Source organism: Neolamprologus multifasciatus, chromosome 2 (assembly GCF_963576455.1).
Source record: "Neolamprologus multifasciatus chromosome 2, fNeoMul1.2, whole genome shotgun sequence".
NCBI lineage: Eukaryota > Metazoa > Chordata > Actinopteri > Cichliformes > Cichlidae > Neolamprologus > Neolamprologus multifasciatus.
Window position 1 is genome coordinate 17,431,476 of NC_140440.1, and position 25,698 is coordinate 17,457,173.

Below are 25,698 nucleotides of genomic sequence, written 5' to 3' on the forward strand. Positions count from 1 at the left end.
ATCAGACATAAAAAAGTGGTATAGTGCCATCTCTACCATAGAGTGAGATCAACCAGACTGCATTAACTCAAAAAACTCCTACCCTTCCCCATTTAAGAAGAAGTTTCTAACACATTAAATGAAAAGAAAGGCAACTTTGGAGATTCCACTCATTGTAAAACAAAACCTTATAATTCTGAGTCAATGCCGAGACCATACACATAAGAACAAGAAGACACCACAACCGAAGACTGCCGGGAAAAGTGGGTGAAGAATAGGGATGGGTACCGGTATCCGGTGCCATCATGGCACCGGTTCTGACATAAACGGTAGTAACCAGACCGAAAAGCAGCGCGCATTTCGGTGCTTTATTTCGGTGCTTTATTTCGGTGCTTTATTTCGGTGCTTTATTTCGGTGCTTTTTTTTCCTGAGCTGTGATACACTTTCTTCTTCCTTACATTTCTATTGGCGGTTGGCAAACAACTGAAAGGTGCATTACCGCCACCAACTGGTATGGAATGATACACTTTAGATTCTAGCCAATCATTTTACGTTTCGAGGATAGTAGGCGGGTCCAGGTACGTACGTTCTTTTAGAGCAGAGCTACAGATTAAAAATGCCCAAGGCAAAGCGGTCAAAAGTCTGGCTGTACTTCACAGCAAAAGATGCAAACTCAGCAGCCTGCAACAAGTGCTTTAAGCTGATACTGTCAAAGGAGGTCACACTTTAAATCCGATGAACCTAGCCCTGCCAGTGTAGCAGAAATGATGATGGCAGCAGCAGCCGTTCTTCTCTGCGTGAGTAGCTTAATGTTGTTCATGTGTAATTTACGTTGAGTAAGCTAACCGCGTTATTAAATTAATGCATGTAACGTGAACTAGCAAACATCATCATAGCTACATGCGGCTGTCTTCTTGTTTGATGTCAGATACTCCCTTCACCCTGGCCAAAAAGGCTAAAATGACCGAAGAAAAAGTGGAAAACAGCTAAACATGAGAGGTTTTTGGACAAAGTTTGTGTTTTTTCCATTGTTTAAGCACTGCTTCCAGCCCAGAGTGATACCATATATGCCGTATACCTGCAGAAAAGACTAACATTGTTATCTTTTTACAAAAAAACAGCTGAACATGAGAGGTTTTTGGACCAATTTTGTGTTTTCCATTCTTTAAGCACCGGTTTGGGCACCGTTTAAGCACCGGCACCGTTTCAAAAGTACCGGTTTGGCACCGGTATCGGATAAAACCTAAACGATACCCATCCCTAGTGAAGAACTTATTAAACAGGAACCTCCCTGAAACTGAAAAGAAGAAGCTAACCAAAGGACTCAATTTTGCCATCTCTCCACCACAGCTGCCCATAGTGGACCTCATCACAGGCACAGAAACAGCGATATGGATTAATAAATGAATACTTCCTCCATCTAAGGCTGCCATTTCCCTGCGCAAAGACCAAAACATCACCACATTACCAACTGACAAGGGGAAGGTGCATCATTGTTCTAAACTCAACTGATTATCACACCAAAATGACCCCACTGGTCCTCAGTGACAACAACACCTATGAGCCCTTAAGACAAGACCCCAGAAGCAAATATAAAAATAAAGTCATCAGTTTGAGCTGTTTCACTGCATCCTCGGTATCTACAAGTAGGCATCACGGGGCTGTGTGGATTCAATAATATAGCCTAATACAACACATCACACAGACCCATCGCTGTCCCTGAATTATTATGCAACAACTTCCTGAATGAAAATTTATTCCACCCAAACCTCAGCCTCCTTTTTTTCTGTTGTGCATCCATCTCTGACTGCACGAAATGTCCAGAAAAGTGGACATCAAACTCGGAATACTATGCTGAGAAACAAAAGTACAAATGTGCAGATTACAGTTGTCTTTTCCTGCCAAACATCTACAAAACGCTTTGTGTGACTGAGTGGCACATGATCAACTCTCTTACCAAGTCTTGTGATACAAGATACATCCTCTTCATTTACACAAGGGTGTAACCTGCGGTTTTCTTCTGATAGGCGCAGCTTTCTTATACTTATCACTCCGTGCTTATGTGCTAGAAGCTAACTTTCCCCCCCCCCCTCAAAATACTATTTAGACTCTAACATCGAAATTTCGACTTTATTCTCAAAATTATACATTTTTTTTTCTTAATGCGGTCCCATTGCTCCCTCGTATTAAATCAGTATGAGTGTTTACTGCATCCCTGCTGCCGTTAAGTGGTAAGAACTCCAGGGACAGATTAAGAAGCCTTTTATAAATGCTCGGAGAAAAGGCCGGGGCGGCGGGTGTCTGACACAGTAAATGTGGCCTGTGAAGGTAAATGATTTTATTGCTCCGAGTCTCTTAACAACCGGCCTACCAGCCCTTCAGAAAAAGTAAAAATAAAACGAAGCTAAACATTTTTGCTTTTCGTAGCTTCGGCTTTCTCCTTTGCTAACGTCTCGCGCACGTAGGTCTGTCGGGACGGTCCTGCGCAGAGCCGAGGATTGTGGATAAATGCGCCATAACGTTTTTACAAACGCTGTTTAATTAAATTCCGCTAAACTGCGTGAAAATATCACATGGATAATCAACTGTTTATTTACAAGTAACGCAAATATTTTTAATACAGCGAAGCTTTTGTAATAGGACAAAAAAAAAAAAGATACAGCATCAGCGGTCGACTGTTAATATCGGCAGCTTCAAAATGTAGCAAAGCACTGACCAGCAACGAAGGCTCAAGTCAGCTTACAGGCTGACCATTGTGTCCATATCGAACCAAACTGTATTTTACCCCCAACTGCTGACGCCTTTCAAACCAGCTTCTACTGTTTCGCCTCATTTCGTTATGACTCACCCTTCCATAGATATCCAGGAGCGGTCACGGTGCATCCTTCGCACGAGGGTACATTATCACATCTCGAGATTCTGCAGCTTTATCACACCACCTTCACTGGTCGGTCCTACCGCAGGAGACCAACCAACCAATCAAATTGCGTAAAAGTTCCCATCATTTCCGTTCTTTCGTAATAAAAGCCTCCCAACATTTCAGTGTCCCGTTAGCGCTACAAGCAACGGTAGCTGTTTGCAAAATTTGTCCACAAAACATGTTGTAAACTGAAATGCACAGAAAAATCCGTTAGATTTACTCTTAGAACAGTAGTAATGCAGATTTATAAATCGAGATAAATACACAGAACCAACTTTACACAATAAGGTTTAGGATAAATAAGCCACAGATGTAAAAGTGTAAATAAATCAGGAGAGAAACAGTAGATACATTTTGTCTGGGTGCAGGACTGGATCAATGAACTCACCTCACACTGGACTGGTGGACTGTGACCACGGAATATTTTCAACACACTGAGTGAGCTTATGCTTTAAAGTACACACTAATTACTCAGCCACCTACACATTACACATGCAGGAGCTGCTTACTCATGGACACCCATATCATGACGCTCTGGAAAGTTTGGAGTCAGCAGTGACGGCGGTTTTTGCTCACTGTGTGCCTCAGCACTTGGTGATTATGCTAACTTTAATCATCTTGGATGACCTGTTGCACTTCTTAATCATTATCTCCAGACTGACAGTAGCATCCTGATAGAGTACGACCCTTGAACACAGTGAGAGCTTTAGAATGACACATGCACATATGTTTGTAAATCTAGACCTCATGACCTCAATTCACTGAAAAGACTGACCTCTGTTCAGTACCAGCCTTGAGCTTGAGCTACAGTAAGTAATCAGATTCATCTTTTTTTCCTTTACCAAACAAACTTAATAAAGACACACTGGACCTGCTCAAGGCCTGTCCATAATGCTGAATGACTATTGTTGTGTTCCCACAAACATAAATTGATGTTGTTTACAATTCAAACAGTCCCAATACTGTCACAAAATACATACATAACAAAAATACAAAATTCAATATTTCCTTTTATTAAGAAATGAAAACAAAGTGACTTATTCCATCAGTTTTTATGTTCTTTTAATGAAACATTTCAGCCTGGAAGGCTTTTGCTAAAAGGAAATAAACATATTTACTGATGCATTCTGTAGAGGATGTAAGGAGCCTGCAGACCGGATCAGCTGTGATCTTATCACATCATATCTAACCACTGTCAGCATCTCTGTCACTACTGCAGAGGCTGCTTCAGTTCAAAGAGTCCTGTTCCACCTCTGACTACTTTCCCCACCACCAGGCAGGCTGAGGGTGACACCAGCTGATCATGTGATCCTGAAAGGGGGGGGGGGGGGGGGGAGAGAGGAAGAAGAAGAATACTTTACTTAACAACAATGCTGAAAATGTATTTCTACACATTTACTTCTGACTAATGATCAAACCCGATTTAGTACATAGAAAAAACAAAGAGCCTAACACTGGTAGACCGGTAGCGACCCTCATAAACTGGGATTTCTCTTCAGCTTTCTATGCATTATCAATGTTGTCATCCTTACCTAGCATGGTGGCCTGCTTGAGGAATTTGTAGCTGGTCTCGAAGGTCATCTGCTGCAGAGGAGAGGAGTTGGACCGGATTGCGTGTCGGTTCAGTGGCTTATATACACCTTCATAGCACATGTAGTCTGCTACCAGTGATAGATGTCTGGGGTCAACTTCAATACCTGGAGAGAGACGGAGGAAATCTGAGTGATTCTGAGAGCTTTGCTGGTGTGGGGTTTTTTGAGTGTGAGTCTAAATAAGAGCATGTTTACCATAGACAGCAAAGACATTTTTGATCTCTTTCTCTATGACCTTCAGAGCCACCTCAATTCCATATGTCTTCGCCATGGCGTGCACCTCATTGGAGTACAGTCTGTTGATGTCCAAGATCTGGAGGAAAATAATTAGAGCTGCAGTGTTGGGACAACTGAAAACATGCAGTCTGGTAAGACAGAGCAACTCAAATACAATAAGAAACTGCAGAAGCCTTTCCAAACTACAGAGGCGATATCGCCACAGTTACTCTCTGTATTTCTGATCGGACCAATCAAAATGTAGCTGGAGGAATCTTATCTGTAACCCAGCAACTTGTAACTCTGACCAGCTGTTTACCTTCACTTAATTTAGAAAGGCTTGCAGATGTGCAAAAAAACAAAAAGCCACCCTTATAAGCACGGCATTGTTTCAATTTCACCACCTACATCACTGTACTTGAAGATTTCATGCATGTTGATTCCCTCAGTGTTCAGAACAGTTTCCTTTTCTCCAGTCTTTGTTGTCGTTTCGCTGAGCAGGCAGCGCGTCAGGCCCTTGGTCTCCATGATGATGGCGTTCTGGGCCAGCGATGTCAGCACCGAGGTCAGATCAAAGTGCACCTTGCTCACAGGTAATGCCAGGTCAACCTATAAAGGAGACAGATGAGAGTTAATCTACTTCCTGTAGCTGCATACCTTAGCATCATGCGTGTCAGTGCAATCGCACTACGTCGTAATTTCCAAAAGTCCTCAGTTATATAAAACCCAGGCTAAAAACCCCACAAGGATCGATGCACAGGTTGTCTTCTGGAGGCAGATCGTCTTTCACACCAATGTTCCCTCTAAGCTGCGCGCGTGCGCAATTGCGCACTGCTGGCAAGGTGTCTGCGCACAGAAAATCTGTGTTGCGCACAAAAAAAAAATCTAACCTGAATTGAAATTAAAATTAAAACTTTAACAATTCTGTTTTGCAGTGTGAGTCAGTGAGTGACTGGCTGCTCCCGTATGGGATTAGAACGATGCCACCTTATCCCATAGTGCAGCCAATGATGCGATTCACATTCGTATATACGCAGCTAATCAACGTGGTTGACTGACAGCGTCCTTATGTGCCGACACCGGTGTTTTAGCGAGCAAAGCGGCTGATGTGGAGTGAAGCCACGTTAATGACAACGTGTACAACCATTGGAGATGTGAGCAGAACAGACGGAACAACTGACGGAAAAAGTGTGGACTTTATACCAGTTTTTAAATTGTGTTGATCGACCACATAAAACCAGAGTTATGTTAAAAATATCTGCAATGTTTGGTTTTCTTCCTGAATACTGTCGTTGTTTATATTTACTGCAGGAAGAAACTGTAAAAACTGCGTTTTATAAGGAAAACGCTCAAAAACATGTGAGCAAAAACAAAACCAAAAAACCCAAGCCTTTCCTATTGGTGGAAAAATGTACCATGTGGACCAATCAAAAAATGATATGGCAACATGGCATTTAGTTGTTTAGGGAGGGGGAAGTTTTAGGAGTGACGGCGTGTTTGAGATGTGAGAGATTTGCGACGTTTAGCGCAAATCTTGTGTAGTTAGTGTGTAGTGTAGTCAATAGTTTTGTTGTGTGTGTCAGAACAATGAGGCGACTGCTGAATGTTACAGATGTTACAGCAGTGATACATCTGCTGTTGTCAGGCCTGCAGGTATCAGGCTGTTGTTCTCCTTTATCTCATAGTGGACAGAAATTATTTTTTGGAGTGGCACAAATAATTTGTGTGGCATCAGATTTGATGCAGAACAGCTGATTGTTCTGTAAATAGTTTGAAATGTTTATTTAAAAAAACGCCTTGGCTGCATTTTTAGGTAAACAGCTGCAAAAAACATTGTTGTTTGCAAAACTCAGTAACTTTTTTGAAGAAGTAACTATATAATTAATTGCCCAACATTGGTCATTATTTACTGTATTTTGCAGACAGAGAGTTACAGACTCTCTCCCAGACCACAGACTCGTAATACAAGTCAGAGCTTTATTTAAAAAAAGAAGAAAGTTGAGTTTTCAAAATTGGAGTTCAAGTTATTTTTACTTCCAATAGTGTTAACATGCTACACAGGTCATGAACAAGATTTTTATAATTTTCATAGTAAGTGGGCTAAAGCAGTTAATTAAAAGTAGTCTAACATAAATGCTGTAATTTGATTATTTTAATAAACCATGTAACTTGGATGGATTGGATGCTGGCGTGACCACAGTGCACACGTGTTATCTTACAGTAATTACACTTAGGAAGGAAACTTGGTGAGAAATGTGCTTAAATGTACAATTTATGATTTCCTTCCTGCTCTTCTACACAAACTGAGTGAAACTAGCATGACCAAAAGTAGAGGAAACAGTTGCTTTTCAATACATTAATGTCAATAGATATCTGCACAAAGAGGGCCAAACATCTTTGCGTGTGTGTGTGTGTGGGTGTGTGTGTGTGTGGGTGTGTGTGTGGAAGCAACAAAGTGAGAGCCATCTCTAAGAGAAAGTCAGTGTTCAATTTTCAGGATCTACTACTCTGACATGCACACACTCACCTCACACCAGAGTTCATGCTTGTGGTCATAGCTGTATCTCTCTATGGCTGCGTTTGACTCCAGCACAGAGTTCACTCTCATCTCACTCTGCGACTCTGCTCCTTCCACTCGTTTTTCTCCCTTCTTCCTCTTCTCGGTTCTCCTCCCGTTAGCCTGAGGCTCCTCCACAGCGTTTGTCTCCTCCTCTGCCTCTTCCACACCCTGGTCCTCTTTATCCTCTCGGTCATCGCCATTGTCTTCCTCCTCGCTTTCATAGTCCACCTGCAAAAAAATGAGCCTGCTAATCTTTCTGGCCTTTTGGTAGCATACTGAACAGGAAGCACGTTTCTTTGTGAAATAATCTGATATCAAACATCAAACAAAGGAACGCCCATTTTAATTTTTAAAAGAGGCAAACCTTAAATCAAACTGAACATATCTGAGAATGAAAGTTAATCACGGACCACAGAAACCTCGAGGTGCACGCCCTCACAGACCGAAACTTTCCACCGTACTTCACTGTCTGCACTCCTTTGTCTTTGCATATGATGTTGATCATGATGTTGATCATCTGACAAACCAGAGGAACCTGACACTGAGGGTTCGTTGTGTTAAAGCACATATGTTAAAAATGTGTTTAACACATGTGCTGCATTGGCTCAGATACAACACATTTTGTGTGAATTTTGACACGTTGTTTTAAAACAAAACCCACACTGTGTCCAAATTCACGTTCGATGTGTCCAACACATTTTGTGTGTCATTCTTTAAACACATCCTTTGTAAGAGTGTATGAGTCTTACAAGTGTGGCGCATATTATAAACATATAAAACATATAAAAAGTACTGAGTGAAGATTAAAAATATCATGTGACATTTCACCTCTGACCCCACCTTCAGATCTGAAGGCTAGAGTGACAATAATGTTATACAGCCTTAAAACTATATTTCTTGCTGCTATTGTTTGTACTGACAACATACAGACACACGGGGAAGCACATGTTCAAAAGAGCACATTACTTTGGACGTCTGACTTTTTCTTCAAGGTCAAATAAATAAAAACTACTTAGGAAATGATACTGATATATGAAGATTCCCATGTGACTTCTGACCTCATGTCTAAGTTTCACATCTGTTGTGTGTTGTTTTTAGACGTGGGACAGTTTCCAATTTCCTTGTACTATTGGCCTAGGTATGACAGTGCAATTATCTTTCTTTCTTCCAAGCTGATTCCCAAAATGTGTTGTGTCTTTAAAGCAGTGTTTCCCAACCACTGTGCCGTGACACGTAGGTGTGCCGTGGAAGATGATCTACTTCCACCTGATTAGTACTCTAAGCCAGAAGTTCCCAAAGTGTGGGGCGCGCCCGCTAGGGGAGGCGCAGAGCCATTGCAGGGGAGGCCCTGTATGAATTAAAAAACAAACAAGAAAAACACTTGGACACTGCTAGCATAATGGACAGGTTTTTGACGGGGCTCCCACAAAAACTCAAAGCAGAAGATGAAGCATCGTCAAAAATGTTTCCAAACCAACTTCCTTCCAAGCCAAATACTAGAAAAGATGATGAAACATATCTTTCCTTTGGCTTCACCTGCACAAGGTAGGTCTCATCTGCAGAATTAGTTTCCCCTGCTTCGGGAGCAGCGCTGGGCTCTCCAAATCCTGACAAACAGTATCCCACATTCTGGATTTTTGCAAAGATTTTCTTGTAAAAGACAGGGGGGCCTAGCAAAAAAAGTTTGGGAACCACTGCTCTAAGCGATCGGCGCGAATTATATTCTCTTCCAATAGAGGGCAGTACAACTGCCTGCTCTAATTAAAATAGCTGCCAACTGCCAGTAAAACAGAAGAAGATGAAGAAAACATAATATAATTACATAATAGCCATGCTGTGAGACCACGCAGCATAGCAATCGATAAATATTTGAAAAGAAAAAGCAGTCAGTCTGACCCGAATCCTGGAGAAAACGCATACCCAGGTTAAGGCCCTAGCATGAGTTGTGGTGTACTGGAGACAAACCGAGCCAATTCCACCATACCTGGTGCGCAAGGAAAAATGATCAATACGTTCCTTAATGCCATTTTTGTTTGGCGGTGTGATTTTTCTAATGTGAAATATGTGCCGTGGCTCCAAAAGGCTGGGAAACACTGCTTTAAAGTAGTGTGAAGACAAAGAGAATGAGCTGCCAACTCAGTTAGAAATATACTATAGCATCATTTTATATATGATTATATATGATTCTTGTTCTACACACTTTAAGTTTTATCCATCTCTGAATCACTGAACGGCCCAACATGTCTTTGAACTGTGGGAGGAAGGTGGACTACAAGCTAAGCTAAGAAAGCAAACATCATACTGGCTAAACAGAAGCACTTGGAAAGGCTTAGGCTTCTACTGTTAAAGTAATGAGTACGTGGAGTGGATCAGTACCAAGCTGTTCAAAAACGACTCCAACTTCATCCCAGCGGAGGACTCCCACACCTCATATTTAAACATCTCACACACTGTGTCTGGTTTCCTGTTTTGTATCTGTCAGCCTCCCCATGATCACACACTGGCAGTTGCGACAGGCAGGAAATTGAGTGGGCTTCAAGCACACACCACATTTCTTATCTTCATACCTCCTCTTCCTGTTTGCCTTTCCTCTTTGCATCCGAAGCGTCAGTATCTCCTTCATTCTCCTGGTCGTCAACGATCTCTCGCTCCTGCTCTTCCTCTCCTTCATCTAACTGCTGAATGTCAACGTGACAAAGGTTTGTTTTTGCAGTGGGAAAGAAAATGTTTGAACACCACATGTGCTGTAAATGCTTCAAAAGAACACTGAATTAAAAAACAGACCCCTCTTGAGGCAGCTGCTCCATCGCCGTCATCATCCCTGTCTCTGGCGGTGGCCCTCCTGGTCTCCACAGCGATGGAGGCCAGCTTGGCAGAGCGCTTCTTTATGGCTTCGAGGAGGAGACGGAAGAACCTGGAAGGACGAAACAAAGTGTGAGGAAGGTGAGGAACAATGACAGTGCTTCCTTTATGGCACAGTGGAACAGACACACACCTGGTTTCCATGTAGTGGAGGATCTGCTGGGGTGACAACAGCCTATCATCAGAGTAGCGCTCTGGAGGCAGGAAATGGAAGGTGATTTTGAACACCCGTAGCTTGTGGTGATTTTCAATTCGCAACGTCTCAACCACACCCACCTTCTGCAGCACCTGTTCTCACACACACACACACACACACCTGCAGTGAGTTCCTCCCGCTCATTCCTCACATGCAGCCACAGTTAATGACAGGCAGGATCAGGGAACATGTGCCAGGCAATAAAGATTAGAAGGAGTGAAAATTGGGAAGGTGAATAAATAAACAAATCAAACGTGCAACAGAAGTGATTCCTACCTCAGCTAGGCACACCCGGGCCAACTTCTTACGAAGCACTTTCACCCTCTTCAAAGCTCTCTTGTTGTTGAGCACTGGAACGCTCATCATGGGGGTTTTAATGTTGGCGCTGGCCACCATCAGGATCTCTCTCAGACTTTGAGGAGGACACACACAAAATGAGAAACTGAGGGAAGGTATAGTGGAAGGCTTTGACAGACAAAACAAAAGCCTCTGACACAGGGATGCTGCCAGCAACCCGCTGCACACGTAGTGTCACCCAACCTTAATGTGAGTATGAACTAAAAATACAGTTTGCCATTAAAATCATTTTAAGGGTCTGATTGAGATCCAGACCCTTTACAGACACAGCTAACTGGAAACAACTGTAACGTGTTGGCCCACTCCTCAATTTCATTAAGGAGTGTGCAATTTTGTCCGTAATTCTATTTTGTCAAGCCGCCGTATTGTTGTTCGACTGGTTCAACCAGCAGCTCATGCTTCCTTCGGCCCACACTTCTTCTGAATCAACCAAGTGCAAAAGCTTATTAAAGTGTGCAAAGACTCTCTTAACGGCACTATGACACTGTTGTGCCCCCACATTTGCGATGAGGACGAGTCATTACCGAGGTATTCCCAAAGTGACGTTCATCTCTCCTCTGCCAGCAAAGTGGAAAGTGTTGAGAGTCATCTGGGTGGAGGGCTCGCCTATGGACTGAGCTGCCAGCAGACCCACAGCTTCACCTGGGTCACACAGCGAACGCTGCCACTTATAATGCAGCAGCTGGCGAAGGCTGAGGACAAAAACAGAAAGTTATAGCCTGCACAAGTATCATCTGTCCCAGCTGTTTCCAGTGGTTCTAGGTACATGAGCGTAAAACCCCCTTTGTCTATATTTAGTCTCGAATTACACAAAGAAAGCTTTCAGTTTTTATTCACACGTGCTGTCATCACTTTATTTGGTGGTTCTCGTCCTTCGTTTTATTAGAAATGCACTTTTGTGATCTTTCTTTTCGATCAGGCTTTCCCAGGACTCTGTGCATCCCCCTTTAACAGGAACAGTTTTATCAGGCTTTCACATTACTGTGTAGAAATATTTGGACCGCTCCTCTTGGCAACCTTACTTTGCTGGTATTTGGCATTTGTTTACACATAGCTCTTGTAAATTTTAGGCAGATTCACGTGTGGACTTTGAGCGCTTACCAGCACTTTATCTTTTTACAGCTGCTCGCTTTTAGATTTGCTGCTGTGCTCTGAATGCTGCTCTGTTGCATAACCCTATTTTGGCCAAACTGTCAGTCTAACCCTCTAAGAGCACTTTGTATACACAGTTTGTGGTCAGCTCGATCACTGCAAGGTGCCCAGGTCGTGTGGCTGCAACTGGAAATGATCACCGCTCCACCACTTTGTCTGATGCTTGTCCTGATATGATGTGTTGCATTTATGCAGATGCAGCTTTGCTAACCAATGCTGTGGTTCTTTTGTAGAGAGAAGAAGGGTTTTCCGGGAAGCCAAACAAGCCTTTTATTCAGTTTCAGTCTGAACTCTCATGAACTTTAACATTTAACATGGTAACTGAAGACTGTAGAGTCTACGATGTCGCTCTTGGGTGTTTTTGCGGTTTCTATGAACATTGCATTCCTTTGCTATGATGTTTCTCTGCTTTTAGATGTGCTCACACTAGTTCATGATCATTAAATGAAGTGCTTTTGATCAGCACAGCACAGGCATTCTCTAAAACTGTAATAGGTATTTGTCCCCATTTGAATACTCAGACACTGAATACCTACCTGTGTGTGTCCAGTCTGTCTTGGTTCACAGTGTCTCTGCTCTGCAGGTATTTCTCTGTGATGCCATGAAAGTTTTCAGAGATTGATCCAAAGCAGACATCAGGCCTAAACAGGCCCAGCGACGGCTCCGGGCAGCGGGAGGACTTCCTGCAGTATTTGGATCTGCTAGCTTCATCCAGAGTGTGCCATTGTTGTACAAGCTGTGAAGTGAACAGAATTCAGTACGCTGTTTATTTCGACTACATTGGAGGTCGGGAGTTCACATCATACAATATGTGCTGAGGAAGAGCAAACGTACCTGCAGCACAGCAGGATTTCTGCCACAGTCTGCCTCTACTTCATCAGTCTGTTTTAATTTTCCCAGCTTCTTCTGGGAAAAAAGCAAAAACGCTCCTGGCAGAGATGAAAACATGGAAACACAAACATTAGTTACAGAGGCAATGCACAAATATGCAGGCAACTATTCACTGGACTCTCCTGGTGAAGTTGCTGCTACGACCTACAACAGTTCAAAGTGGTAATTTAGACAATTTTTTACTTTTTCATACAAAAAGAAAAACAAAATCATGTTTTACAATCAAACTGTGTGATTGGAAAGAGTTGGACAGACATGTCAACCATCAGCACTGGTCCAAGATTTTATACTCGGTGCATCTCGAAAGTATCATTCAGGCAAATATGTGGGAAATGATTCCCCTGCAAAGACAAACATTTTTACATACCACTCCGTGGATATGCTAACTCTCTCTTTGCTTTCCAGCGCTGGATGGCAGCAAAGTGCTTAGTGGCACTTTGAGGGTCTAAATGTGCTAAAACCTCATCCAGGCCCTGCGACCTCCTGATGACCTGGCAGGAAGGGAAACACACGTCTGCTTCATTCAAACTGGCATTGTACACAGGAAGTCATTTGCTCTTTGCACGTCACTGTCACTTATTGTTGCTCGCTGGCAGACATTCAAGCACCAGCTGCCTTGGTATATTTGTTACTCTGACAATTTTACTATCCTGTTATATCTAAATCACCAAAATCTGGCACACGCGCGTTTGTAGCCGCTTCAACTGATCGCCTCGAAAGGGAGAAAAGTGTATCTCGGGACTCGCCGGCTGTTTATTCGCTCGTCATTTCTGGAGGTCACTGACTTTGTGCTGCAAATCACTTCTTATGGTGGAGGCTCCTTAAAGCTGTGTCCACGTAAGAAGCAATTTCAGACAGATGTGGTGACCAGAGACTATTGACATTTACTCCCAATATACATGGTGACTACCAATGTGAGCGCAGGATAATCACACATGACAGGTTAGAAAATATAGTAGAAGGTTACCTAGGCAACCGGAGTCTGCCAAGCATCAGCTTGAAAGAATGGCGCAATAAACAAATCAGTTCCTGTCTGCTATGGCGTTATTTTTCTGCCTCTATTCTGAGCGCACGTAAAAATATTTGCAAGTGCAAATTTTGCATTTTGAGAAGAAAATTATTTTGCATAAAGAAAAGTTTAATTTGAGCAAACAAAATTCATTTCTGTGTGCAAATGTATTTGACTGTTTGCTATTATCCATATACACACACAATAATGTGTGTGTATATGGATAATATATATATGTAATATATATGTGCCACAAAACCAACCAATCACAGACTTGTGATTGGTTGGTTTTGTGGCACACTTATAACGGCGTACAGAAAGAGTTGAGCGTGCACGGAGGAAAGCTGCTGAGAGCGCGAGCGACACACTGAGAGCAGGTGTGCAGATGTCTGTGAGCACACAGAGTAGAGATCTGAGCGAGAGGGGCTGTTATTGCATATGTATATGGATATTAGCAAACACTGAAATAGACTTCTTGCACGCAGCAATGAATTTTGTTTCCTCAAAATAACTTTCTCCTCAAAATGCAACATTTGCACTTGCAAATATTTTTACGTGCGCTCAGAATAGAGGCACTAAAATAATAACGCCATAGTCTGGGCGCATTCAGATTAATGTGGCTTAGCTTTCTTTTTGTAGCTTCATGCTAAACTAAGCTAACAGTTAACAAATATTTATAGTTTTGTTAACAGCTGGGCTAATACAACAAATCGTCATGGAAACTGCAGAGTATTATCTGAGTTGCTGAGCACTAATGTGCTTGTATGCAGTACATATTTATCCCACACCGAGGCCAGTGACCTGCTCCTTCACTCTAGCAGCCATTTTGGCCAGTACCAACCACAGAGGGAGGAGCACTAAATTTGGCTGCGATCTTCCACAGCACTATCACAGAGAGCGGTAATGTGGCTGTGAATCAACAAATGGTTTGTGTGCAAAGTTAAGGTTGCGGTTAACAAGTCGTTTACCATCGAAACCTTTTTATAACTTGTCGAGCTGTACGCAGACAGTACGCAGTTGATGAAACACTGAGCCAGCCATGCGTGTATCATCAGCCATGGCTGGTAAAGTTTAGCTTTGCAGCACTACCTTGATATGTGGACCGTCTCAGAATACCATTCACATCCTCGCTGTGTTCGTACCTCATAGTTGTCTTCTATGAAGGGGAACTGTCTTGGTTGCAGGAACTGAGTTTTGGGGATATCTAGTCCGTCCTCGCCGTACAGGAACTGGACCACAGAGCCATCGCTGTCTCTTACCGTCAGGTCGTACTGCACTACCAAACCCTCCAGATGTTTTATGACACATCTGCAGAGGAAATGGTTTGAAGAAGGCAGAGGGGCAGATGTGCCATATTAATGACCTTACACTGTGTTTGAAACACCTGCGTTTGATATTCTCTGCTGCTCACTTCAACACATTGCCACATGGAAGCAACATTTCCCTCTGAAATCAAATCAACTTGCTTCTCAATCTCATATCAAAACAGGGTTTCTGGTTACAAATCCTCATCTCTGTTTGTGTTCACTCCAAAACGAAGACTAATGCTTTATCCGACCACGCTGGCATGCAAAGAGATTTACAAAGATCACAGCAGTGCACATATGAATGCTGTTCAGAAATCCTGTGAACTCAGATTTGAATAATGTTTCATTTGCACAGCACTCATTGCCAGCCAAAGCAACAGTGAGTAAAATTTGTATAATTTTGCATTTCTTGCCACAGACAGACACAGGGAGCATTTCTGTGTTTTTTGGGGCTTGTGTTAGTAAAACTTTTGTTACCTCTGCAGATATCCTGATCTGGATGTTTTCACGGCCGTGTCGACCAGTCCTTCTCTGCCAGCCATGCAGTGGAAGAAAAACTCCTGAGGACGAAAGAAATGCATCATGAAGGAAGAAAGTATTAAAATCCTGTGCTGTGCCACTCCAGACTCTGATCAGGTGCCTCATATTTGTCTTTATTATCTTTCAACTGTGCCCAACAGAAGCAGAGTTTACTTTAAAAAACCCATCAGCACTAGAGGTGGGAATCACCATACATCCCACGATACGATATTATTGCAATTTTTTAAAATATTTTGCGATATTCAGATTCTGTACATAAAGGTAAACTTTATCAATATTCATTTTATCTAATAAAAAAGTCTCACACTCAGTCTTTCTCTCATTTCAGTTTTATTGGTGACAAACTGAACAGTTTGTATTACAGCCTAGTCCAACTTAACTGAATGCAACCATCTGGTACAATTATAGCTATTCTGAACTATGAAATTTATGAAAACTATGTAGCCCATTTAGCAACTGAAGAATTTGAAAGTAAATTAAAACAAAATATAATTTTACATTAAATAAAAAAGTTTTAAACTTAATTAAAATAAAACATGTCTTAAATTAAAATAAGTAAACTGTCATGTTTATTGCTGCCAAAAAAAAGTTAAACACATTTGGACAGTGAAGGAATGTCAGGATTTTGCTCAGAAAAAGGAACATGCCATGACTCTGAAGTCAGAGCATGTTCCAGTCAACAAAAACCTTTTTTGTAACACAATATCGATTTCTGCTGTCCCTGTATCGATACATTATTAGCAAACAAAATATCACGATACTACACAGTATTGATTTTTCCCCCACCCCTAATCAGCACCAAACCTGAACTCTAAGGAGCTGCTCTTAGCAGCGAGGTTTAGATCTCTCTATAGAGTATAAAATGAAAACAACCGCATTGGGATCCTTTAGAGGGAGTGGTCTCGGTGGGTTTTCAAATGAACTCCAGTGGTTCTTTTATGGTATGAGTGTGAGCCACCCTCAATGCATAGGGTCTCTCACAGCAAGCCATCACGGCTGAGGTGGACGCAATAAGTAATTTCTTAAATGATCCTGACTGTTATGGAACAACAAACGTCAAGTGGAAGACCCAAAAAAATTCACCAGCACTGAGCCTTGAGGATCCAATTGGCTGTCCATCAAGACACTGGACGATCCTCGACCCAGATTAAGGCAGTTACTGGTGCCGACTGCAGCCATATAACCATCAGATGGCATCTGGGACTGAAAGGCTTCAAAAACAAACGTCTTCAAAGGCCTCGTCTCCTTGGACGCCACAGAATCAACCGTTTGCACCAAACATGCAACACTGAAAGGTGGCAAAGAGTTTTCTTCTCTTATGTGACCCTCGTCTGTGTGGTAATGCCTGGGTTTTTCAACAGGACAACGCTACAGTACACAATGTTCTTTCAGGAGAGTAACATCACTCTTTTGGACCATCCTGCGTGTTCCTCTGATCTAAATCCAACTGAGAACCTTTGGGGATGGATGGCAAGTTTACAGAAACGGACGACAGCTCCAGACAGCAGACGCACTTCGTGCGGCCGTCTTCACCACTTGGAGAAACTTCGCTCACCTCATGGAAACGCTTACATCAAGCATGCCGCAACGAATTTTTGAAGTGATCAACAATAACAGTGGAGCTCCTCATCACTGAGTTCATGTCTGACTTTGATTTCTGTTTTGGGGGGTTTACGAGTTTTTTTGGAGGTGTGGTCCTAAACTTTTGATCAGCTGTAAAACAGCTAAGATAAGTGTTATTTTCAATAAAATGTTTTGTCTCACTCCCAGTTCTTCTTCTTACATGTTGAAGCTCGACTTGGAATCTTTTTAAGATCCAACCATGAAAATATGATTTTTTGCCATTTTTCAAGCCGTCTTAAACTTTTGAGTGTGGATGTATCTAAAACCCACAAGACAGCTAAATGTACAAAATATCAAAGTCTACCTCCTTAAGTAACGTTATAAAAAAAAACTTAACCTGGCCGCACAAAAGGAGCTATCATGTAAAAGTGACTTTTAAACGTTACCTGTGGTTTGATGCCTGTGAGGAATCTTCCAGAAACAAATCCCCCAGCACCGGGGGCAGGGTCGTAGGGCTGGAAGCACGGCAAGAATTTCCCAGAGGGCATCAGTGGAGGCCTACGGCCCTCCAACTCAATCTGACCAAGCAGACAGGAAATCTGAAACACACACCAACACACAGGTCAGGACATTTGTAGCTTAACACACCTGGATATCAAATCAAGAGGAAAGCCAAGGTGAATGTGAGAGCGAGGGGGAGGGCCATACCTGCATGGTGTTCACTGTAGACCCCTTGGCTCCTGATTGGACCATCAGCTGGAGGTTGTTGTCTGGGAAAGAGGTGTGTAGTCCAACTGGCATACATACCTAACCAGCATACAAAACAACGTGCACACTGCATTAAACCACAACACGGAGTGAAAACTGTCTGCTGAGGGTGTCTGAGTTATAGAAAGGAACGATCTAATGCTTTAGAAGATGCAATTAAAATGGATAAATCTATAATGTTGTTAAAACAGTCTCAATAACCAATCATGACAACACTAGAGCCCAACGATAAATCAACGGATCTGATATACAGGATGAGATTAGATGTTTTCTGACATACATTTTTACACATTCAGAAACAAATCAAATGAGTTTCTTTAGACGCTTCCTCTGCAACGACACAGACGTGTGACTGGACCATTAAACCTTCTATTCTTAAAGCAAACAAAAGAGGAACAATGTGGCTCTGAAACAGCAGTGACAGGTTACCTTGTTGATATCATTGTTGACTTGGTTTGCCACTTCTTTGAACTTGTGGTCGGCCGTGATGAAGTCTCTCTGGTCTGGGTTGAGGTGAGCATCCTGCCAGCGACTCTGAGCCTCGGCTTGGTCCACATTGGAGGGCAGATTAAAAGCAGCCTGGAGCGCCTGAATGACAAAAAGAAAAAAGGAAAAACAAAAATAATAAAGCACCGAATCTTTAAAGCCACCATGTGGACAATCTGAAAATATGTAGACTTTGCTGCCCCCTAGTGGAAATCATCTAATGCAACAACCACTTGCAGATTATTATCACCATAATGTGAGTGAAGCAGATACAGGGTTCATAGGCCTTTTTCAGGGTCAAATTCAAGCACTTTTTAAGCACTTTCAAGGTCCCTTTTCAAGCTTTTCCAGCACATGCCCTCCCCCCAAAAAGAATGCATGTTTCAATTCGCATCACCTCAGAAAGACCATGTGAAACAAACCATCCTAGGTGAACTTAAACACCTTTGTTCACCTTTTGTTAAGAAATAGAAAAACGAACCACACAAATATACTGCAAAAGGAAACGGTCGCCTTATATACATATGTATAAACTCAAAATGCACATTTCACTTAAGAATTAAGATGTGACAATGTGATAAACAAACAAATAAACTTGTTAGAGATATTCTTCTCCTGTTGACAAACTGTATCAGCACAATTTATATAAATTCAGACAAAATTTAAAATACGAGTTAGAAAGTGATATTTTTGACTGTAAAAACCACAGGCATGTTTAACAAATCATTTTCATAACTTGAAATGCAAATAGAAATTGTACATTTTTAAAAATATGCACAAGTTTTGCAAACAACAAAGTTATTTGGTACTATTTACCTAAAAATGCAGCCATGGCTCAGACGTTTTCTATATAACCATTTAAAAGTATTTACAGAACAATCAGCTGTTCTGCATCAAATAAGAAGGCACAAAAATTATTTATGCAACTCCAAAAATAGTTTGTGTCACTATAACACAGATGAGAACAGCACAGGGATAAACCTGCAGGTCTGACAGCAGCTGTGTCACTCAGCGTTTACGCTGCAATCTGCCTTTGGTGGGTTTAAGGCAGCAACTGTCACATTCACTAGTAGAACTGACACACAAAACAAAACAACGACTACACCACACACTAACTACACAAGACAACACACTAACTTGAGACTCCAAACACAATAAACGTCACAAATCTCTCATGTATCAAAACTGTCTCTCTCTCTCTCTTTCGCTCACTCCTAAAAACTTCCCTCTCTTCCCAAACAACCAGATGCACATGTTGCTATATCATTTTTTGATTGGTCGACATGGTACATTTTTCCACCAATAGGGAAGGAGTGTTTTTTTCTTTTTTCACCAATGACTGTTGTTTTTCACTCACAAGCAAAGCGTGTTTGCTGGCGCTCTCCTTAGAAAACGCAGTTTTTACCAAACCCAGCAGATAACACAGATTCATTTATCAAGAGCACGTTTCTATAGTGGTTAACAGCTAACCACAGCTTCCTTTTTTCCCATTAATTAGCCACATCCGCTTTAGTTGACAATGTCACACTGTCAGCTGTGCTCTGTACACTGTAGTGTACATAGCATAGCTGACAGTGTCACACTGCACACTACAGCGCATTACACACCCTCATCTGATCTTTGTGGCTCTCGCATCTCACCACAGCCACGAACTGCTTTCATCTCATTCTTGTCATTCCCACATTCAGCCTACGAGCACAGTGTTTCACTGATGTTTGCATTCACACGTCCTCAGTACAAATGAGTCTTATAACACGTGTTTTCCCAGTGATTTATAAACCCAGCTGCCTGCTGAAACGTCAGCGTTGTAGAAGCGTTAGTGTGGACACAGCAGAACGTTACACACAGACACTCAATGACTGTGTACAGGTAAGTGTAATATAATTACTGTGTGTAGTACATATTTATCCCCACAGGCTATTTCCCAGCACCATGGGGCCCATGAACTACACCTTTACTGTGGCAGCCATTTTGGCCAGTGGCGTCCAGGAAGGAGGAAGCACTGAATTTGACAAAGCTGCAGTTTAGTCTCTCTGTGGTGTCAAATGTAGAGCGTGCGTTCATGCTTGCAGGCTTTTCAGTGAAGACCACATTAGCTTTACTCACTTTGGTTCCAATCTTCAGAGACTCCTTAATAATTTTCTTCCTCCGCTTGTTGGCGCCTGGTTTTACCAGGATGTCCTCCACACCTGGGCACAGGTCAAAGGAAAAAGTTAGTGTTTCTGTTCCTTGTACACAACTGACAAACAGGTGAATCGTCAGCATTTAGCAATCATTTCCCAAGTGCTGGTAAACAGAGCAAGGAATTTTTAATATATCACTTTATGCTGGATGGTTACATTATTTTTTCCCCTAAAACCAAAAACTACTAGGATGAAAATGATGATGCAGTTGTGCGTCCTTTATGCTGCCTAACAGCCTGCAGTCGTCTCATGCACGTCAATCTTCACACATCCTTCATGGTTTCTTCCCCCTTGATGAGATTCCCAGTTCCAGACACACTGAAGCGTCCCTACAGCATAAAACTCCCACCACCGTGCTTGCCTGTGGTCTCTCTCTTCCTGCGTTCCCCAAACATCAGCAGTGTTTCTTAGTTTAGTCTCATCTGACCAAAGGACAGCTTGAGTGTGCAGAATCTTTCTCCAGGTTGCTCTCAGTTTACCTGACACATTTGTGTGATTGCAGTAATACTAACAGGGTTCAGGGGAGGAACGAAGAACACTGGTCAGTATCCGGGTTCTTACCCAGAGTGAAGCCTCTGTAGAGCTGCAGGTATGCAGTGAAGAGTCGAGCCAGACAGCTGAGCAGTTTGCCGCTGGTTTCCCCTCCATACAGCTCATAGCAGCAGTGCACCAAACCGTAAGCCGAGGAGCCATAATGAGCTTTGTCCAGAACCCCAACTAACAGCTCCCCCTGACGAATCACCACCTGAACACAAAGACGTACGAAAGAAGAGGAGAAGCAAGCGTCAACGCCCCGAACCAAAGCAGAAATACAAGATCCCTGGTCTCCTTTAGTAACTGAGTAATTCGATTATTTTTGGCTCGAAGAGTGTACATACCTGAGAGTCACACATGCTCTCGGGTTGGTACCCTGGAGTGGCTCGTGGTGGGACCTGGATCCATGCCTTACTAGGAATCTTTGATTTGCCAGCCAGGTTGAGAGGGACAGCTTTCTCTGGGATCACATTCAGCAGGAGGGTCGACACCACCTATGAGGAGCACCGAAATCATCACACAAGAGATGTTGAAGCCATGAATTCCTTATTTTTACTATTAGAGTTCAAGACGATGGATAATTAACACGCTGACCTTTGACTAAACTCTTTCATTCAGCTTCCAGCATCACGCTGAAAAGCTTCTATTAAAACCAAAACTCAAATGTACGTTCGCTCACCTGTTTTCCCGTCCATAGCTGCTGTGGTTTGAGTATCGCTGGAGGAAGTAACTTCACCCTGCCCGGTTTGTCTGTCAGCCCTCTGTACACCAGCTCAGTGTACTGGTCTTTGGTGAAGAAGCAGCCTCGTATTGTCATCCTTGTTCCTGACACCATGTGGTCCTGGATCAGGCCTGCTAAAGGTTTACCATCCTGAGGAGAGAAGAATGAGAAGGTACAACCTGCAGTTCATGAGAGGAAGGAGGCCCTTACTCCAGATTCACAGTGGAGTACTTTGATGCACGCGATGGAGCGTTGTCCTGCACAAAAACCAGAATCAGGTTTGGGAGTTGAGTTTTAAGTCTTTAACCCCAAAAGGTCCAACTAGCTCATCTTTAATAACACCAGTCCAGACCAGAACCCCGCCTGCACCTCGCCGGTTAATTTGTCTTTTTAACATCAACACAATTCTTGTGATCTTGTTGACTAGGGTTGGGTTTCTGTGATCACACACCAATATCTTATTTCAACAATTCTGCATCCCTCTGAAATACTTTTTGCCTTTTTAAAGTCTATTAAGTTTATTGTTTTGGCCCAAAAGAAGCTGCCTAATAATTATGCACACCTAAATAAAGACTTTTGATCTCTTAAGGCCACAACTTCCCTCACTCCACAAAAACAGGTCACCTGATGTACTTAGATCCAAAAGTCATTCAAGGTTACGCAACTTGATCATTAAAAATTAAATCAGTCCGTCTTTGAGTAAAAGTGAAGGTTATTGCTAAGCTCATGGATATGGAAGCCTGTTTCTGCCACTAAAAAAACAAAACAAAACAAAAAATCATCTTTCTCAAAAAAGTAAATCGAAATTTTGACTTATTAACTCAAAATTTTGAGAAAAATAACTCGAAATTTTGAGTTAGCGCTGCCAATCAGTAACCTACGTGAATGACATCATTTCCTTGTTACCCGGAAGCTGAAGCCCTCAGCTACAAATGCTATGCTAAGCTAGCAGTATTACATCCAGTCATGAATGCACACATTGCTGAGGATTTTCAGTGTGGCTTCACAAATGATGAAATCCTTGTGTTATTAGCTGAGTCACACGGCGTTACTATCAGCAAACGTACTCTCGAAAGCGCCGATTTGTTGCGATCTGGTTTTGAGTGTGCGTTAGTCTGCGCCATATCCTTCCGGGTAACAAGAAAATGACCTCATTCAGGTAGATTACTGATGGGCAGAGCTAACGCGAAGTTTCAAGAAAACAACTCAAAATTTCGAGAAAGATAAGTCAAAATTTTGAGAAAATAAGTCAAAATTTCAAGTTATGGATACTTTTTAATTTTTGTGGCAGAAACGGGCTTCTATACATGAGTCATTAAAACCAGAGGCTCTAGTTCCATAAGCAGGAGTCTCCCCCTGCTGGCCATTAGAAATAATAGAAGTTTAAAGGGTTTTTATTTGTGGTCGTCTTACATGTATAATGCAGTCTGTTTATAACATTTTGCAGCTATAATCCCTGAGACTGTCGGGCTGCAGTGTTAACTGTGAATCCTGCGTACTCTCTGCATACCCACACATACCTTGGGGACGAGGTACTGCTGGTCAGTGCTGACTAACGTGTAGGCCTCGGCTCGGCCCAGCTCACTTTGAGGGACGTGAGCGTTCATTTCATCCCCATCAAAGTCAGCATTGTAAGCTTTACAGTTGGCGTAATGGAGCCTCAGCACCTGGAAGATCGAGTTGAGATCAAGTACAGATCAAAGTAATCCACAAAGCACGGCGGCTGAGGAGCTCGGAGCTACCTTCTCCCCTGGTAAGATGCGTGCACAGTGGGCTTGGATGGAGGGTCTGTGCAGAGTCGGCTGTCTGTTGAGCAACAAAACATCTCCATTCTTTATGTGTCGATTCACCTGAGCAGACGAAACGCAGCTAGTGAGCGCTCACGCAGGGGGTTAAATCTGTGACTGACTGCTGTTTCAATCCACGCAGCTGACTTACGATCTTCATGGGCATCTTGCGTGGACCTGGAGAGGGCGTCAGCAGCTCCTTGGCCACCGCCTCCCTCTGTGCGAGGCAGGTAGGGGAGAGGATGGTTTTCCTGCCATCCTCGTTTATCACCATGGAGGCACCGGGGTGGACGTTGGGCCCGTTGAGAACGGCCTGCCGGAGCTCCTTCACATTCCAGGGAGTGACTGGCTGAGGGTAGGTCAGCTTGGTGGCGAAAATCTGCACGGATACACAAAACAGCCAGAAAACTTTGAGCTCCAGTCTTGATACCATTTTGATCTCGTCTTCTTTAACAAAGGTAGGGATGTACCATAGGTATTCCTATCTCGTTGGTGCCTATGTACATGTCTGGGCAGATGACAGATCTTGCGGCGTAGTCCACACGTTTGCCCATCATGTGTTTCCGAAATAATCCGTCTTTCTTCTCAAGGATCTGTAACGTAATGTGAGAAACTGTAAGGTTTACATGCCTAAACCCTGGTCAGCTGTACTCGTGCTGGTGTGCAGCGAGGTACCTGTCTGATCCCAGGGTATTTCTCTGTCATCAGTTTGTCCATGTCGCTGTCAAAGACAATGTTGACGTGGCTCTGCAGGCGGACCCACACGTTGTACAGTTTATCTGTTAGAGTCGCTCCCAGGATCCCGGACAGAAACGACTGGTCCGTCTGCTCGACAGCCTGAAAAGAACCACATCCACTCTGCCATCACAATCTGGATGGAAGAAACGCTTCAGCTGCTCAGCTTCTTACACTCTTCATGTTTCATCGTCTCCGACTCACCTCTGTCTCCGGGACAATTTTCTCGCCAGCTATGAGGGCCAGGAGTTTTCTTATGACGTCACAGTCCTTCATGACAGCCTGCATGTTCACTGTCTGACCGTTAGTAAACATCTGGTCACCCAGGCGATTGATTGGACGATACCTGACAGGGGGGAGATGAGGAGTGTAGTGTTAAAATAAGCTGCTCGTACAGCAGTAACAGATTACAGGTCGGAGTGGTAGGTGTTTCAGTGTAAAACAAACAGGTGCTACTGTGCCAGCTAATGTTGTACCTGCATGGCGGGACCACAAGCAGCTCCAGGAAGAAGAGGTCAGGGTAGAAACTGCTTCCCCCTTCTTTGGACCACATGCACTCCTCCAGCCCAGAGAACAGACACTTGAGGAAGAAACCTGAAGAAATAACACAAGTAATGCTTTGAATTCTGCTCACACTCACACACACATACACATACACACACACACTAAAGTTTCATGGCTGTAAGGTGTGCACGCAGGTATTTTTATGACTGGCCACGTTATACATGTATTTGTATGAGAGCATGAGCACGTTCTTAATAAATGCAGAGCAAAAATAAACAATAGTAAAAGCCAAAGCGATCTCTAATACTCTAGTTTTTTTAAACTTGTTACATTGCATTTTACACATATGTAACAAGCAGCTTCTTTCATGTTGGCTCTCTAACACACACCCAAACCAAATGTCTAGCTTTAAACGCTGTAATCTCCTCACTGAAACTGGAGTAAGCATCATATTTTAATACACAACAACCTCCCAGCACAATGAAGTTTGACAGAGCTGAAAGGCAGCTGAAGTTCTCTCTTGTCTTAATGGGACGCTTTGGCCAATCACAGGTTGTTTCCTACTAGGTCACAGGTTAAGCAGTAAACGCTGATCTGGGAGAAAAGACTTTAAATCTCACATGCAGCTGAAAGTCAGGGTTGACTTTTAATCCACAAGAGACATGTAGGTGAATGTGTCTGCGTGTGTCTGGAGGGAGGGGCTTAGAAGAGCCTTAAACATGTAACCTGGAGCCTTTATTTCTGGCCTACCTTCCTTTTCCCACACTTTGTTGACGTGCTCTCGAGCAGTGCTGGCAGTCATGTAGACTCTCTTTCCACGCAGCAGATCTTCTGC

General features: G+C 42.8%; 1 protein-coding gene and 2 non-coding genes across 4 annotated transcripts in view; all 3 read right to left on the reverse strand.

Moving 5' to 3' along the window:
- Nucleotides 1–25,698, reverse strand: part of polr1a (RNA polymerase I subunit A) — a 45,857-nt gene that overhangs the window by 17,451 nt on the left and 2,708 nt on the right. The window contains exons 8-37 of one of the 2 annotated variants that reach the window (XM_085132126.1): nt 25,614–25,694; nt 24,836–24,953; nt 24,564–24,705; nt 24,300–24,461; nt 24,095–24,217; nt 23,776–24,003; nt 23,580–23,687; nt 23,358–23,504; nt 21,796–21,987; nt 21,461–21,610; nt 21,144–21,327; nt 20,506–20,588; nt 18,343–18,501; nt 17,854–17,952; nt 17,592–17,744; nt 15,520–15,602; nt 14,878–15,043; nt 13,094–13,217; nt 12,670–12,764; nt 12,372–12,571; nt 11,208–11,375; nt 10,603–10,738; nt 10,264–10,418; nt 10,053–10,182; nt 9,836–9,943; nt 7,236–7,496; nt 5,117–5,317; nt 4,688–4,805; nt 4,433–4,597; nt 2,829–4,211 (exon numbers count right to left, since the gene is read on the reverse strand). In XM_085132126.1, the coding sequence (XP_084988252.1) occupies nt 4,111–4,211; nt 4,433–4,597; nt 4,688–4,805; nt 5,117–5,317; nt 7,236–7,496; nt 9,836–9,943; nt 10,053–10,182; nt 10,264–10,418; nt 10,603–10,738; nt 11,208–11,375; nt 12,372–12,571; nt 12,670–12,764; nt 13,094–13,217; nt 14,878–15,043; nt 15,520–15,602; nt 17,592–17,744; nt 17,854–17,952; nt 18,343–18,501; nt 20,506–20,588; nt 21,144–21,327; nt 21,461–21,610; nt 21,796–21,987; nt 23,358–23,504; nt 23,580–23,687; nt 23,776–24,003; nt 24,095–24,217; nt 24,300–24,461; nt 24,564–24,705; nt 24,836–24,953; nt 25,614–25,694 (4,340 nt within the window). In that variant the 3' untranslated portion in view covers nt 2,829–4,110. Of the gene's footprint in view, nt 1–2,828; nt 4,212–4,432; nt 4,598–4,687; nt 4,806–5,116; nt 5,318–7,235; nt 7,497–9,835; nt 9,947–10,052; nt 10,183–10,263; nt 10,419–10,602; nt 10,739–11,207; nt 11,376–12,371; nt 12,572–12,669; nt 12,765–13,093; nt 13,218–14,877; nt 15,044–15,519; nt 15,603–17,591; nt 17,745–17,853; nt 17,953–18,342; nt 18,502–20,505; nt 20,589–21,143; nt 21,328–21,460; nt 21,611–21,795; nt 21,988–23,357; nt 23,505–23,579; nt 23,688–23,775; nt 24,004–24,094; nt 24,218–24,299; nt 24,462–24,563; nt 24,706–24,835; nt 24,954–25,613; nt 25,695–25,698 lie in introns of both variants that reach the window. The other variant, XM_085132118.1, reaches the window with a different exon arrangement.
- LOC146524171 (small nucleolar RNA SNORA5) lies at nt 14,494–14,607 on the reverse strand. Its single transcript, XR_014869959.1, has one exon. It is a non-coding gene; the product is annotated as a small nucleolar RNA SNORA5 (small nucleolar RNA).
- Nucleotides 20,285–20,421, reverse strand: LOC146524172 (small nucleolar RNA SNORA5). Its single transcript, XR_014869958.1, has one exon. It is a non-coding gene; the product is annotated as a small nucleolar RNA SNORA5 (small nucleolar RNA).